This window comes from Vanacampus margaritifer, chromosome 1, assembly GCF_051991255.1.
Source record: "Vanacampus margaritifer isolate UIUO_Vmar chromosome 1, RoL_Vmar_1.0, whole genome shotgun sequence".
NCBI lineage: Eukaryota > Metazoa > Chordata > Actinopteri > Syngnathiformes > Syngnathidae > Vanacampus > Vanacampus margaritifer.
This window is the reverse complement of record NC_135432.1, coordinates 1,878,216-1,895,509: the sequence shown is the minus strand read 5'-3', so window position 1 is coordinate 1,895,509 and position 17,294 is coordinate 1,878,216. Positions and strand designations below refer to the sequence as shown.

The 17,294-nt window shown below is 39.8% G+C and overlaps 1 protein-coding gene across 15 annotated transcripts in view; it reads right to left on the bottom strand.

Moving 5' to 3' along the window:
* Positions 1-17,294, bottom strand: part of LOC144052449 (membrane-associated guanylate kinase, WW and PDZ domain-containing protein 1-like) — a 118,369-nt gene that overhangs the window by 61,232 nt on the left and 39,843 nt on the right. For all 15 annotated transcript variants that reach the window (XM_077566642.1, XM_077566522.1, XM_077566531.1 and 12 more), the window contains one exon: positions 299-418. In XM_077566642.1, the coding sequence (XP_077422768.1) occupies positions 299-418 (120 nt within the window). The remainder of the gene's footprint in view (positions 1-298; positions 419-17,294) is intronic.

Sequence of the window (17,294 nt, the reverse complement as noted above, 5' to 3'; positions counted from 1 at the left end):
TTACAGTACGGACTTGCGTACACACGCACCTCCCCCCACATGAAGCAGGTTTGTGTAAGTCTACGATTTCGAGCGTGCTTAAAACACGGCCGTAATCGGAACGAGGGGGGCAGATGTAGCGTGACCCTGTTCCTGCAATCACGTCTCATGTAAATCAACTGTCCAATCTCGCAGCCCACCTGCATGCAGAGAACTTTCATTTGGATTATTGTTATGCTCTTTTGTACCGTGATGAATCAGAACACCTGCTCAAGTCACACACAATGTCAGTCTTCATCACGATCATCGTCATCCTCACCCTCATACGTTCCAATTTCCAGCAGTGTGCCACTCTCTTCAAGTTCTAGGAAGTCATCCACTGACAGGAAGTTGTAATCCACACCTAGCACTTCTCCGTTTCGGGGGGCGCGGGTGGTGCCTGGAGAGGAGGAAACAAATTGAAGTTTGCTCGGTGATCATAAACGACGGCAATTTAAGACAAAGGCAAAAGGGGATTTGCTGCGAATGTTCAATAAGATTCTGTTGCTACTAAAAAAGGAGTATTTGGCGGAATAATTGTCTCACAGAATCACCGCAAGTTTGACGATAAAATTAAGTAGGGATAGACCGATTATCAGCCAGGCCGATTATCGGTGCCAAAATTCAGCATTTTGCCGAATATAGACATCGGCCATTTTGAAGAATCAACAATCAACAAAAAAATTAACTTCAGGGAACTGATTTAAATTTGCTTTGTTTGTTTTTTCAGAGTTTTTACTTAAAGATTTACAGGAAAAAATTCTACTGTTTTACACATTTGCATGGAGCCGGTCAAAACCGGCAATAAGCCGCAGTAATATTAGTAGTTCTTCACAGAGGATAAAGAATAAAAGGCTGTGAGCATATTGTCTGAGTACATGGGCGGCTCCACTATTTGCATTTGCATTGAGATATGTGTTGCTTAAACTGTTATGACACCGTTAACACTAATGTTAGCATTGTTTGTTAATATCATGTTTTTAATTAATTTAATAATTGCAAATTTTATATCGGTTCTAAATGTACAATAAAATATTTAGTTAGAAGTTTTCATACTATTGTTAACATAAAAATTGAAACATTTTTAAACTAGTAGAAATATGGCTGTATCTTTTAGTCATTGTTACAGTAATTTCATAATAATTCCTTTTTCTGCCACTAGATGGCATAATTGCATTTGTAAGACGGTGTTGACAGCACAGCGCATTATTCTTTTCATAATAAGAGCTATCTAATCTTTACCATGAAGTAACTTGTGAAATGCTGCACGTTTTTCAAAATGTAAAATACAACAAAGTCTCCGCAAATATACGCATCAATATTACATTTATTACTGCTAAATTTTGACGTGGACGTGTCTGTTGCGTTGCGAATTCTCCCAGTGCAGGCTTTCCAAGTTTAATCGGTCATTAATCGGGCGTTACAAAAATGAGTGGTGTTAAAGGAACTTTAAATGAACTCAAAATGAACGCACTTATTTTGACACCCCTAGTTTTTTTTTCCTATTTATTCAGCCACTTGAACAGCATTAACTCTTTGACTGCCAAAAACGTTAAATAACGTTTAGTAAAATCCTATGGAGGAGTGCCAAAGACGTTAAAAGACGTTTTTTTTCAAAACAGAGGTGAAACTAACCATTTTCTATTGTTGATTACTGAAAAACGGAATAAGGTAGAAACAAACTTTTTTTTCTGATGAAAGATGAGAGTTCAATCTTTCATTTGGTAGTATGTGTGTTTCCATAGTCCAAACACATAATTTTCTGTGGACCTTGAAAGATCAGTCAAAAATGCTTAAATCGGCTGGCACCCACGGCATCCCTTTTCTGAAAACATCTGGCAGTCAAAGAGTTCATATGAAGGATTCGCAAAAAAAAAAAAAAAAAAAAACCCTCATGTTTGACACAAGACTCAAGTTTTAACGTCACCAATGAGCAAAAACACCTAATGAGATGCTTATACACACAATAGGTTGATTCCCTTGTTGGCTTTTTCTACTTGAAAAGCCAACATCAAATTGAAGGCATTTGTAGACAAGAGAAATGGCCACAAAACAAATCCCCGACGTGAAAAAAAACACGGCGGCTCGACTAACCGCTTCGCATTCACCTCGGTGGCGCGAGATGAAAGCGAAGTTGTCTGCGAGTTGAGCTGGTAGGATTGGGTGGTCCCGTTAGCGGGTGATGCTTCACAGGCTCTAATGAAGCCGTCTGCTGCGGCGGGAGCGGAGCTGTTATTTCGGGATATTCCCAAAAGTGGACGGCTCCGATCAGATGAATAATTCTGATGTGCTTCTCTTGTCGAATATTGACAACTGCAAACCTCCAGGCTTTGTCGCTGTGTTACATCAGCACATAATTAGCAAATTAGAAGCTGTAACTTGTACTTGTGATGTGGTGTCTTTTCAGTTTTGTATTCACAAGCCATATACAGTGGAAAAAAATATATATATATATAAAAAAAAAAAGAGGCTGTAACAGGGGCCCATCGCCCAAAAATCTTGAAAAAAAGGGTGTAGACCAGAGGTGGGCATCGAGGGCCGAAGTCCTGCAGGTTTTGCATGTTGCCCTCCTCCAACACAGCTGATATATGATCAGTTCGTCAGCAAACACTGCATAAGACTTGATAACGATCCTGTTGATTGGAATCGGCTCGCGTTGGAAGTGAGAAAAACCTCCAAAACCTGCAGGACTCCGAGCCCTCGAGGACCGAGATTGCCCACCTCTGGTGTAGACCAACAAGAAGTTTTTCCATGCTCCCCCCAAACGTAAATAAGTAAGTAAATAAATAAATAAGTAAAACATTTTCTTAAAAAAATCTGTGAATAATTGAATCTTCCAATATAAAAAGTCTACCCCCCCCCCCCCTTCAAATACAACAATATGAAATCAGAAGAAATCATTTCAAAACTTTTCCCCACTAGTTATGTGACCTATAACCCGTACAACTCAAATGGGGGAGAGCGAAAAAAGAAAACTCAAAAGGGTACGTAACAATAAACAACTGAGATAATGTGGTTGCACAAGTGTGCACACCCTCTTATAAATGGTGAACGTGGCTGTGTTCAGATTGATCCAATCACATTCAAGCTCATGTTAAAAGGGAATCACCCAGCACACAAGTGCTACCATTTAAAGTTCCAAAGATGAACCCCCAAATCAATTTCGGATGTTCAGGTAGGCTTTTCCCGACATTATTTTCTTTCTTACACTAACTGTATTTGAAACTGATACTTCCACCTCTCACCTTACTAACCTATTTCCAGCTGAAGAAAAACAGAAATCCAAAGCATGATGTTGCCACTGCCATGCTTCACTATCGGAATGATTTGCCTCCTTTTATGAAACAGGCTAGAGTCACCTCTTTCCCCCCTGGTTTCGATTACTACATTTTAGGGTTCTCACTAAACCTGCTTTGTGAAACACACCCCTGACCGATGCCCCTCCTACTGTTTTCTTATCTCCAAGAGTGTTTTGGTGTTGGAGTTATCAATATACTGAACTCCCAAGCTGAAGGTCGTGAGTTCGTTCCTAAACCCTTGAATGTTTTTTTTTTTCACTCTCTTCCAAGTGTAAACATTACTCTCAAACTGCGTCTATTTGGTCCCACTCTTAATAGAGTCAACTTTAGTCTACAGAATTTACTGTGTAGAAAAACAATGCACCCGTGTGACTTCGAACAAATGCAAATTATAGTTAGCGTAAATTCCGCACAAAATTCAAACACGTTAGAGTGAAAGTGAAACCATATTTATCTAGACTCTTGCGTGATACCTCAAATTGGTCAGAGGAGTCAACTGCTGGCAATAAATCAAAGAAAATCTGCCGTAATTGAGAGGATTGAAGTATGTTTGCTGGTGAGACAAATATTTCACAGATTCGTTAATAATTAAGTTCAACAAACTGATTTAGAAACAAGCAATGTTGCATGATGTCATAGTGGCCATGAACATTCGCTTGTGCTTAAGATTCTTTGTGAAAACATACAGTATGTCGTTACAGCTGAATCCGTGAATGCATATTTGTAAAAAGGAATGTTTCCTTTAGCTGCCTGCACAAAATAACTTGACTTGTTATTCTCTCTTGTCTTGCTCAGACGAATGAACATCATGAAAATCCAGCCTGACGAGACATGACGACGCAGACCGTTACTTCAGTGTGGCTGAAGAAGTGGAGCAAAGCCTCCTTAACGGTAAAATCAAATAAAAAATGCAAGGCCAACATGCCAGAGAACACATGCAAGCTTTATGAAGCTACCAGCGCGCCGAGTCTTTCCACCGCTTGAAACGGGAAGAGCATCTCAAGGACTGCGCAAGGTCCAGCGTGGACATTCTGATGAAAAATGCAACGCGTCTCCCGGCTTGGGCCAACAACAAGACAACAAATGTACTGTAGTGAGTGATTGAAAAGATAGAAGCGTGAAAATCAAATGTCAAGTGATGAACGAAGGCTTAATCGCACACAATTATCAAAGCTCCTAATAAGCATGGGACGATATTTGATTTTGACGGTATGATAACTGTGAGCAAAAACATTGTGGCATCACACTATTAAAATTACAGCTCTAAAATGAACTCTTAAAAAAAAAAAGGCACCCCCCACCCCCACCCCCAATGAACAATCTATTTTATTTTTAAACAATAGATTGAATATTTGGTACAGAAGAAACATGTACCAAATTAAAATAAATAAATATTAACTTTCTTCTTCTCTTTTAACTCGTGTTCAATCTCTGGTGAGCTATTTTTAGAACAAACACGTGGGTTACTCATGTTGTCCTTGAGGCTAATTAGTACACGCTGGCACAATCTCTTTATTTTATTTTTATGTATTATTATTTAAGGACAATGCACATTAATCGCAGCAAAACACATTAGTATTTGCAATATATCTTTTGTCTTGCTCTCACCCGTCCTCCTCCGTGCCTAACTGCTCTCAAGAAGGAGGGGAAAAAAGTTAATTGGAGGCAATTCGCTTCAAAAAGGCGACTCAGCTTTCCTTCTGAAGTTATCAAATCGTTTTATATAAGGTTGAATGTGAACACGTCTTAAAATGGGAGTCAACCTAAAAAAACGCATAAATACGTTCTATTTAAAATATTACCATGGTGTCAAAGACATAAAAGATGTTTATTTAATTGTATTTATTTAAAATGTTTTTTTATGCTAGTGCATACGGAAGGCTTTGGTGCAGCTTCTGAACTGAAGAGAATGCTTGGGGCAATTATTATTATTATAAAAACGGCCAGTAGGTGACAGGAGAGTATAAGAGATTAACCAGGGCCATGTTGCAAAAAAGCTCTTTCTCCAGGGTTTTTAACAGATTTGTGAATAATGATAAAACTTAGTTATATTCTAAGGCTAATTGCTGCAAAACGGAAACAGATAGAAATATACTTTTTTTTCCTGAAGAAAGAAGAGTCTATGTTTTTGTAACAATAGAACAGAATATTCTGTCGGCCTTGCAAAATCGGTCCAAATCTAGTGAAACAGCCGGGAGCAAAGGGGGTTGCTTCAATCAAAATGGCTGGGAGTGAATGAGTTAAACATTTCTTGGCAATAATGTTATATGTGACCTCACGTGTCTAAACATGACATTCTGATTCATATTACATTTGTGGAATATGAGTTATCAAGCAAAATCCAGCTGTTTTTATCCATTTTAGGGGGCGACCATTTTCCCACTTGCTGTCAACTGAAGATGACATCATAGTTGGTCAGGCAATGACCAATCACAGCTCACCCGTTTTCTGGAGCTATATTCTAATGCTAATTGCTGCAAAACGGAAACAGATATAAATATACTTTTTTTTTTTTACCCCTGATGAAAGTGGAGACTCTAATCTTTCTTTTGGTACGTTCCATGTTTTCATAGCAATAGAACACAATAATCTGTGGGCCTTGCAAAATCAGACAATATCCAGTAAAACAGCAGTGAAGGGGGTTCTTGTGAAAATGGCTGCCAGTGAATGAGTTAAAAAAAAAGTAGAAAACGTTCTCTTTTTTAAAAAAAAAGTAGGTCAGCTTTTACAAACCTCACTAACTGTGCGTTCAAAGATGCACAGCTGTGACAGCGGCCCAGATTTGTAGCTCACTGGTAGCGCATGATGTTCCCAAAATGGAAATGTCGTCATGGTGCAGGTTCCCCCATTAAAAAAAATAAAAATAAAATTGATCGGATTTTGGTTGCTTGCTTGAAAAGTGGATGTTGGATGAATTCATTTGTCAAGTAAGACTTCAAAAAATAAAAAAATAAAAAACTGAATATGTTCAAGTAGTTCTACTGTATGGCATCTTCCAGTAAACTTTGAGTATCATTTAAGTATCTCGAGTCGGGGCTAAGTGTCACCCTGGTATTAGGTAGCGAGTCAATGGCCACGATGTTCTGTTTTTGACGGTTGGAAACAAACCCGACTGTTTGTTATTATTATTGTATATTATCAATTAGCCGCTCTGTCTGTTATGACAGTGAAAACACAACCAACAAGTGCTGTGAAAAAGAGGGCATCTGCCACAAAGTGGAACAAGAGCGAGAGGAAAAAGATCAGGTCGACGACGGTGGAGGAGTCACGTGACGCGCGCACGACAACAAGCACACCAAAAAAAGAAGGAAAAAAAAATACAATCACCATAATGGGCAAAAACAGCCGCCGCTGCGACAACAAAGCAAACACGAACAGCCCTCGGTGCTTGTTGCGCTTCTCTGACGTCTCCTCTCTTAGCTGGTGTGTACGTCGTGTTACCCGAGTGAGCAGCGTGCGCCGGACGCGGGTCTGCGGGTCTGCGGGTCGACGTGTGTGCGGGAGGGAGACGCGTATTGATTGAAAAAGCTGCTAAAAGGATCAGGACGCAAAGGCGAGCCTGCCCTCGCTCGCTACAGTCGCGTCATCGACATTGGCGCCTTCGGGTGCCGCACAAAGCGACCGTCGAAAAACACGTTGTACGTACGTGACGAAGTTCGATTGGAAAAGAGCGAAGACATTGAGAGAACATGCAAAAATGGCCGATACGAGGATTGGACAGTTAATGGTGGGAAGTCAAATCAATCAATCAATCGACAAGGATGCAAGTATGAAGTGTCATCATGGCAAGCTTTAAACTGATAACCATTGATTGTGAATAGATTTGAAGGAATTGTGTGGATGTTTGAAATAACAATCACTTATGAACAGAAGCATAAACTGTTTTTATTTTTTTATTATATGATGGAAAATGAATAACCTACTCGTCTATTGACACGAGTAATATGAGGTAGGACTTGATCAGTTCTTTTCCTTCTTGATTCTCCCTCTGAGCCTGTGACTAATGCTGCATTTGAGGACGGTCGGAAGTCGGATTTATCCCAGTTGGCTTTTCCCAGTTCCGACTTGAAAGTGTTTGAGGTGAAAGTAAACAAGCAAAATGGCAGATATAGTGATTTTATTTTGGTCCTCAAAACACATTTTGACATCCAGCAATTGTTTTTTTTTATCTTAATTCATAAACATTTCATGCAGGGAAATGTCGGCATAATGTCACATACGCGTTGTGTTACGTGAAGTTATGTCCAATATTTATGAATGAAGAAAGCTATGTAGTGTTACGTATACTCGAGTAAAGTGGTCGCCATTGTAGAGTGACATCACATTTTTTTTCCAATTTCCGAGTTACCGTACACATTTCCTGGTTTGAAGTCGGAAAAATCCGAGTTCCGACCGTCCTTGAATGCAGCACAAAACGACTATGACTACTGATAATCCTTTCCTTTCTTTTAATGTTTGTTTTCATATCTTGCAACGTTTATAATATGTATAATAAAATCAATCAATCAATTGAAAGAATGTACGCTTTTACTTAAACAGTGGTATATTCTTCAGGTACTTTCTGTACTTTATTTACTTGAGTATTTGTTTTTGTTTTTACTTTTACTCCCTGCACTTGAAAATGCGACCAACCAGGGCAAAAACAGCAACAAAATGGCCGCCTAACAGATTCAGAAGAATCAAGATATTATCCAACCATGGCCTTATTTAATAGAATTGTTTAATGTTGTCCGCTCACCTTCGAGCAGGATTTGTGGCAAATGTAATTTTGCATTTTTTGGTACTCACAAGGTTATGAAAGCTATGGGAACAAGTTTTGGTAGCATGAAAAAAAACAACAACAACACTAGTTAGCTCTTGCTTGTAACAGGGATGTGATTTGACCAAAGTGAAATTATCGGAAAATTTAGCCTTGGGGGGGCATGACCAAATAATTATATCATGACCAAATGAAAAGTAACTCATATTAGAGCATACCACAAATGTCTTTGTTATAGCAGAAGATGTTATCTGTCGGAGTCATGTGCATACACAATGAACTACTAAAAAAAAAAAAATCGATTTTTTTTTGGGGGGGGGGAAGCGGAATTCCGCGAATTAGCGGAAAAATCACATCCCTGTTGTAAAATGTGCCATGTAATGTGTTTGTTTGTTTTCCTCTCAATTCGAGCACTATGTAAGTAAATAAAAGGGGGGAACTATTTTATGTGGAGAAGTTTGACTTTAATGTACATTTCAGGGTCTACTTTTTTTTTTTTTTTTTTTTAACTTTTATGTTAAGTATAGCAGTTCAATCAGTATTTATTTTTACACAAATATCGGTACTTTCAAGTCCATGGCTCTTTGTGAACCTATAATATACTATATTAATTTGTATTTGTCCATTCTTTGCGCTTGTCCTGCTCAGGTTCACAGGCGAGCACGCAAAATCCAAGCTGAGTGTGCAAAAAATAAGCAACACTTTTTGTGTTCATACACAAAAAAAAACATTTGCCAGCATGCAGGGAAGGAGAGACTGAAGGTGTAAAGAGCTCAGGCCTTGATTTATGCCAACATTTTCTTATCAAACATCATACATTATTCACAATAAAATGAATAAAAAATTCAAAAAAAACATTGTATATGCAATGTAATGCAATATTAGTTTAAATGGTTCTATTATGCATGAAATTTGCAATGTGAGTTCAAGCAATTTGAACGCAACCAAAAGTTGAGTGTCGCAAAATTGAATTTGCTCCTGCTTGGCCCGCGTCAGCCTCACCGTAAAAGTTCCTGCAAATCATTTAATTACTTTTGGCATGATCTTGTTCACAAACTGCCGATTTAACAGAATTTATGACACATCTTCCGACAGGAGGTTCCTTTATACAGCAATTACTCTAAAGACTCAAATAAAAGCGCTGGCTTTGAAAAGTCAAGGAAGCCTACAAAAACAACAACAACAACAACAACAACACACGGAAGAAATCAGGAGCATCCCAAGTGACAGCCAGTTAGTGGCATCAAGAAAAACACATTTAAAGTTTATTCAGTGCGAACACTATAAATAAATGTCGGTTGCTGTCCTCACTGGCAGTTGCTAAAAAAGTTGTGGCCCACGGGACGTGTCCCCTGAAGTGGCCCGTTAAAGAGCACGCGTCATAAACTGCCGCTCTTTGACGACGAGCCGTGAAACAGACAACGTGATGGTGGAGACCAAAACGCCAGCATCTCAAATCAGGAAAAGTGCACTTGATTTGGTCTTTTTTTGCTTCACTTCAATGGACGTGTGCTGTTTTTTTTGCTAGTAAAAGGGTTAAGAGGTGAAAGGAAAGAAGATCCCCACCGAAGGCCGAGGTACCAAATGCCCGCCGCTGACAATTTTTGCACTAAAGCACCATTTATTTATTTTACACCCAAAACAAAGCGTATCAATTTGTAAATTCTTCAAACGGCAGTGACACATTTAGAGGCAAATGTATCTGGCATCAGATTAAAGACCATCTGCCTATTTAATCATTCAACTCCATTTGAGTGTTTGGGCAGCTAGCAATATGATTCCTTATGACTCTCCATATCATATGACATCAAAACAAACACTGCTGACACGAATGATTTGCAGGAAACGTTTGTCATTCAAATGCAAACATAATCACTTTTGCTTGGAGCTGAGCAAGTTGCGTGGGTTTAGACTTCATAGCGCAGGTTTCAGTATTTTGGTATTTTTGCTTGGATACAGAAGGGCCTTTTGTTGTCGGGAGTTCGATTACAATATTTTTAAGATGATCATGACAATGGTTGAGAGCGACTCGCCCCACGCTGTTGTCACATTTACGGATGAAATACAATGACATCCACCACACGCGTCCGTGGCGTGACAAACCACCAAAGTTGGATGACACCACCAGTGCCGCTTGTTAGACCTGGTTTTACAGAGTCTAAAAATCTCATCTAGTACTAAATTGTGAAATGTGCCGGATTTATGTTGAGCGCAGGTGCGGCTGTGTACAAAAATAGAGCCCTTAGTGTGTGTTTTGGCATGGAAACATTACTTCATGTTGGAAAAAGCCTACGTAGAGTCGTTAGGGTCTTCTGAGCTTTAGACTACGCAAAACGACGTTTACGAGAAGCAAACCAAACACGACAACGGAAAGAGCCCCCCTCGCCCCCCCCTCGCCATGCATACATTTTCAAAGAGCGTAACCCCTTAACCCTATTAACGGCTATTAACCCGATTAAGAAGTGAGCGAGAACAACCACAACAGAGCACGTCTTGCGTTGTAAACAATAACCCAGTTGGCTCCACAATGTCACAGATACCGATAATGACGACATAAGGCACATTCCCTTTTTCAAACGCACTTGTAGACTTGCCTCATTCAGCCATTTTCAGCAGGAAGAAGTTAATAATTTGTCTAGAATTCATTTTATAACGTCATTATTTTTTTTATGTACAATAAATACCTTTAAACTCAGCTAACGGCCAATCATGGCTCTGTTTGCTGACGTCACATGACCACACTTAGACAACAAGTGAGCCATGATTGGTCCTGAGCGCCTGTGATGTCATTTTCAGTCAACAGCAGTTAGCAAAATGTGGTTTTAAAAAAAATATTTATTGTACATGAAACATAATGAAGTTATCAAATGAATTCAATAGAAAACATTAACTTTTAATTGATGAAAATTGCTAAATGACAAATCACAAATCCACAAATTCTTCATTAACTCTTTCACTGCCACTGACGTTAAAAGACGTCAAGTCAAAACCTACGGAGGGCCGCCAATGACGTTAATAGACGTCATCCAATTTTTTTTTGAAACGGGTGGAGGAAAGCCTTCCCCAGCTCTGTTGAAAGTTTCAAGCAGGTGTAGTGAGCCTAATGACTATTTTTGCCCCCTAGATGGCAGCAATGACTCTCTTTTGACAAGATTGGGTAGGCGTCAGCAGAAGACGTGAGGCGGGGCTAGAGTGTTGAGGGGACAATGGCTGAAGAAGCCATAATGGCGACCGGTTTGCAAGCAGCTCACGGTCGAGCCGTTTTTTTCAAAGACGAAAAGCATCGACCAACGCTATAAAGAGCACATTGATGACGACGACGATCATCATCGATGATGATGATGGTGACTCCGAGGTTGACGGCGAAGTTGGAAGCGTTGACGCGGCGGCTATGACGACGTCATAAAAGGTTCACGGGCTAGCGATGCCAACACCGGAAAACGCGGAGCACAACCGAGCACGCTCAGGCGGACGTTCAATCGGACGACGTAGAGTGCCCCGAGTCCAATGCATATTCATCGGAGGAGTGGGCACAGTCTGCTACTTGCTATTCCCCGGAAAAAAAGGCCGTCTGCACGCGAAACGGACAATGGAAAGTGAAAGTAATCTGTTGTGCAAACCCTGCTCCCTCTCCTTGCACGCAGGAGAGCGTTACAAAAAGAAAAACTGTATTTGAAACATCCACATAATTGTAAATAGTACCACAGTTGCACACATTTGTAAATAGTTTGCGAAATTGTTTTGTCAAATTGTTACACTGTTGAATGGAAATAAACGTATTGTGCTATCAAAAAAACACTTTTTCATTGTTGGTGAAAGCGTTTTACAGAAGTAAAGCACTGCTTAGGTGTTTGTGGCATCATTCATGGACAAAAAGAAGTGTACAATTCACTAGAGTGCATGAAATAACATCGTTTCACAAAAAGCTCTTTTTCTCCGCTTTTTGTTTCAAAACAGAGCATTTCGGTGAAAGTAACCATTTTCTATTGTTGATTACTGAAGAACGGAATAAGGTAGAAACAAACTTGTGTGTTTCCATAGTCCAAACACAACATTTTCTGTGGACCTTGAAAGATCAGTCAAAATGCTTAAATCGGCTGGCACTGGCGACGTCCCGTTTCTGAAAACGTCTGGCAGTGAAAGAGTTAAAATAAAGTATTTCATTGTATTTTTTCCTATTCCTATTTCCTATTTCATGTTTTGAAAGCAGCTACATTGTTCTGCTTGTGTGTTACTGTTAAGAAATAAATGCTTCTTATTCAAATCACACTTCTTGTTTTTTCTCCCTCAATTTTCCTTCTTTGGGGCACTGCAAAGATTGCTAAACATTGGCAAAGATTGCTTTAGAATACTTTCCTATGTTTTACAAGCTGCCTACATATAGAAACAAGCTAATGGCTAAAATCTGGCATATTTATACATGTAAATGCTCATTAATATACACGGTCTGCTTTTAGATAAGATAAATACTAGGGCTGTCAGGTGATTTTTAAAAAAAAAAAATCATAATTAACCGCATTACTTCAATAATTAACTCACAATTAATCACAAATTTATATCTGCTCTAAATGTACTAAATATTTATGTATGTAAATATTTTTTGTTTCTAATTTTTCACTCCTATTAACACAAAAGTGTGTGGGGGTGGGGAATTAAACTAATAGAAATATGGCTGCATCTTTTAGTCATTGATACAGTCATTTCATAATAATTCATAAAATTGAGTTAAAATTCTAAAGATATACTGTACTGTAAAAAAAACAAATGTGATCTTTGATTTGTGTTGAGGTCATTTTTTTTGCCACTAGATGGCATAGTTGCACTTGTCGGACATTGGTGACAGCTCAGTGTCTATCTAATCTTTAACATGAAGTACATTTTTTACATTTTTTAAATTGTGAAATACAACTTGACTCTAAACTCCACAAATTTATGCATTATTAATACATTCGTTACTGCAAAATTTTGACGTGGACGTGTCAACTGAAATTCTATATTTTTTTATTAATAAAAAAAAAAAAGCACTTATTTTGACACCCCTAATCAATACATTTTTAAATACAGTAAATAAACAAGTTATTTAAATATACATATTTTTTCATCTTGTGATGGGATCGGTGATCGGTTAGTTTTCTTTTTAACTCGCTGATCGCGATCTGCCCGAAAATCTTGCTAAAGCTTCATTTATGCAGATAGTATCAAAGTCACCATTTTGGTACCGTGACCACTCGGCACAAACGCTACAGAATATGACAGTCTTGAATACGCTCGCACCCTCCTGCTCCGCTTCTTTACTCATCGGACGAGTGTCAGACATTGTCCGACTATTTCTTGCGAGTGTCGAGCGCTCACACGCTCCCGCCGCGCCACACGTACGCAAATTCAGGTGCAAATGAACAATGGGCTAACAGCTGACATCTGACACCTTCCATCGCCTTCCTGCTCTTTATGGTGTGCGGAGCTTCCACTCATTGTCTAACACGGGCGTGCGTGCACGCTCGTCGACACGCGCGCGCAGCCGAACATCTGCTGTCTGCAAGAGTGAGGCGGGCCAGTACGGACAATGCACAAGAACTTCCTCGCTGACCCGAGTGAGATAAGACGGATGGAAAAGACAACGTGAACTCGTATAACATCCGGAGAATGCAATTTCAAAACAAGCATGTATGGATGATGAGGTAAGGCATCAAACACAGCGTGTTAACAAACAAACAAAATCATCTCACAGTGCGTGTTGAACTCAAACCGTTTTTTGCATTTCTTCATTGTTTCCATCAAAAACATTTGGCGTGGTGGCGAAGGCTGTGTTTTGAAAACAGCGGCTCAGGGGTGTCGTGAGCAGAAATGATGTCAACGGCTCAGAGTGGCCTCAGCGGAGGAGGGGCCAAAAACGCAAACAGTCACAAAGGGAGTTTGCGGGGAATTCTCCTGAGCCTTCAAGCTTATTTCTGGAGCGCTGTTGATTGAGGCAATCTCATTTGTCTACACCAGAAAACATTTCACATCATGTCGACCACAAAGCAGTGATTGTGCCAAAGGACATCCAACAAACTGCGTCTCTGAATGCTGACAATTCAGATTATTGCTCTATCTTGAATTGTTTTAGGGAGGGGTGTCAACATTTTTGAGTTCATTTAAAGTTCCTTTAACGCCACGAATTATTTGAATGACTGTCCCGTACTTGGAGAGCCTGTACTGGAGAAATTCCAATCGCAACGCAGCAGACACGTCCACGTTAAATTTTTGCAGTAATAAATGTAATAATAATGCATATAGTTGTGGAGACTGGGGTCAAGTTGTATTTTATAATTTAAAAAAAGATGCCAGAATTTCAATTTCAAGATACTTCATGTTAAAGATTCGATAGCTCTGAATATGAAAAGAAAAATGCACTGAGCTGTCACCAATGTCTTACAAATGCAATGATGCCATCGAGTGGCAGAAAAATGACCTCAACACAAATCAATCATTAATTAATTTTAACTCCATTTTATGAATTCTTATACTGTATCAATGACTAAAAGATGTAGCCGTATTTCTAATAGTTTAACATTTTTTCCATCCTTACGTTAACAAGATGCCGAAAACTTGGAAACAATATTTTACTGTACAATTAGAACAGATTTAAAATTTGCAATTAAGCGTGAGAAAAACTAATCTCTTCTTTTAATGTAAGAGGCTTTATTTTCTGCTTCTTATGTACTGTCCTGTATGTTCATGTGCTTGTACATGTTTGTTACCAGTAGACTATAAACAAATAAAGCTAATTACGATTATTCATCCAAACTGAAAGAAGTTTGACACATGGCTTCATCTGCTTGTTGTTATGCAGTCAGCCACTTTTCGAAGGTGTTTTGCTGACAGCGCCACTTCATGCTAGCGCCGCAGCTATCCAATAATTTAGCGTTCGAGTATCCTACTTAAAGTTCTATCAAATATAGAAATAAAGTATTCGGATCAAATACATTTTGGTTTGGTTAAAGAACGATTATGACTGCATAAGAGGAAAATAAGACATTTGACGTCATTTTCTCATCTCGAAACATACGTAGTAAAAGAGATTTTGGGCGCAATGATGATCACAGTAGCGCTTTTGCCTGCTAAAACAGCACATTTGAGTGAGCCTGGTTTGCTAAAAAAAAAAAAAAAAAGATTGGTAAGGACTTGAACTTTGTCAGGCTGTCAGCCTCAAAGATAAGTGAGTAAATTCAGACACTCGTTGCTAGCAACTAGCCGCCAACGCAGCCGCAGAGACAAGTCAAGTCAACCGCAACATGCGGCCACGTGCTGTGAAGGAAAATCCTGAAAAAGGTTCTTTCTTTGATCTCCATGTAATGTTTGGAAGGCTTTCATCTTGAAGTTTGCCTTGCGACAGCGTGTTGGAGGCATGTTACTGAATGAACAAGCGTTGCCGCGCCTAGCTTGACATGTTGACATGACGGTGCAAGACAAATAGAGGCAGAAAGAACATTTCCTCAAGCATTTTATTTTTTTAAAATCAAGATACCTGAATTAGTGACCAGATATTCCAAATTAGAAACTCAATGGCTAGCCAATCTGGTAGCGGGTGGTTATGTTATCGCTTTAGCTAATGCTAAATGCTAATTTGGTTGACAGTTCAGTCAACGCACTCCATTATCCAAACCTTTTGAGCTTGGTGCCGGCAGCTATCGGAAGCTGGCTGTGCCGTTTACCTCATGCCAGTCTCGCATTGTTAGAAATATGCCGCCAGAAACGCTCAGTTTACGTTGGGTGTGCGTTAGGCTAGTAGGACTACATTTCCCCTGATTCTCAGACGCAGAAGCAGGAAGCGGTTCTAGTTCCTGTATGACCAAAACACTGCCGCTAACGATTAGCTGTAGTCAGTCGTATGAATTGCTGACAACTGTGTGGTTGGCATACACATGGCCCAAACAATTGGTTTGCTGACTGGACCAAAAAAAAAAAAAAAAAGACGGGACGCCAGAACGGGACCAGCGTAAACAGGACAAAAAATAGGGCTGGTGAAATCCACTAAGACTGACTAAGGCTCAAAATCGCAACTGTCTCTCGTAGAAGCGGGACGTCTGTTTACGCTAACTCGTACCGACTGTATTTTAGCACATGCTACGCTAGGAGTAAGACATGTGCCACTGAACGGGGTTCATGTGCACTAAACCAGTTAACGATGAGTCATTTCCCAAAATGTTTTCAACGCCTCTGTGAAGGGCTAAAAATGTATCACTGGCTTTTCTTCATAAACGGATAGACAGGTACGAGACTTGCTTCCTCGGTCTGGGCAAGTATACGTTACAGTATAGAAAGGATTACTGGTCCCTAGTAAATATATTCAAGATCAATTAAACAGACACACTTGACCTTCAAGTCAGCTTCAAGTAAGGCTCGTCTCAGTTTCTTTCATGTATTTGACAGACCTTCATAACACCGAATAAGCTCTAAAAAATGGCATTGCCTTCAATAGCGCTCAAAAGTCACTTTGAGACTGGTTAGCATATGTGAAGGATGTCAAAAAAGTTCGATGACAGGTGGCACAAAAGATGAATTTCAAAGTACAAATTTTCCCCGTTTCTCCAACATTCCCTGCCACGCATTCCTGCACTCCGGGAATGATTCTTCATCTTCAGGATCCGCCACAGCAATTTTGTCTCTTCAAAACTGCTCCCCTTGTTGACCCCGTTGAGCAAATCTTTGCAAAGACGACAAACATCACATGAAACCACGTCGAGGGAGGAGGGAGGTCGCTCCAGAGCGGCCATGGTCTCGGCCAGGAAGTGCCGGATGCTCAGGGCATAAGAGCAGGCGCATTGTCAACGTGGATCAGTCACGTGCCAAGGCTGCAGGATCTCCTTGGTTGATCATCAGGCCAAGATTGAAGGTAAAAACTTGTCATTTGGGTTTGAAGGATAGCTTTTGTGACGTCACTTAAAGGGGATTTATATATATATGGCGTTTTCATCCATCTCAGGGGGCGGCCATTTTGCCACTTGCTATCGCGTGAATATGACATCACAGTTGCTCAGGTAGCAACCAATCACAGCTCAGCTTCAGAAAACAGCTGAGCTGTGATTGGTTGTTGTCTGAGCCCTGAGCAACTGTGATGTCAGCGTCAGTCGACAGGAAGTCGAAGTGGCAAAATGGCCGTTCTAATGCAATATTAACCAAAATATCGACTGCTGGGGTTGTATAGAACATATTATTGTCAAGAATTTTTGGGGGGG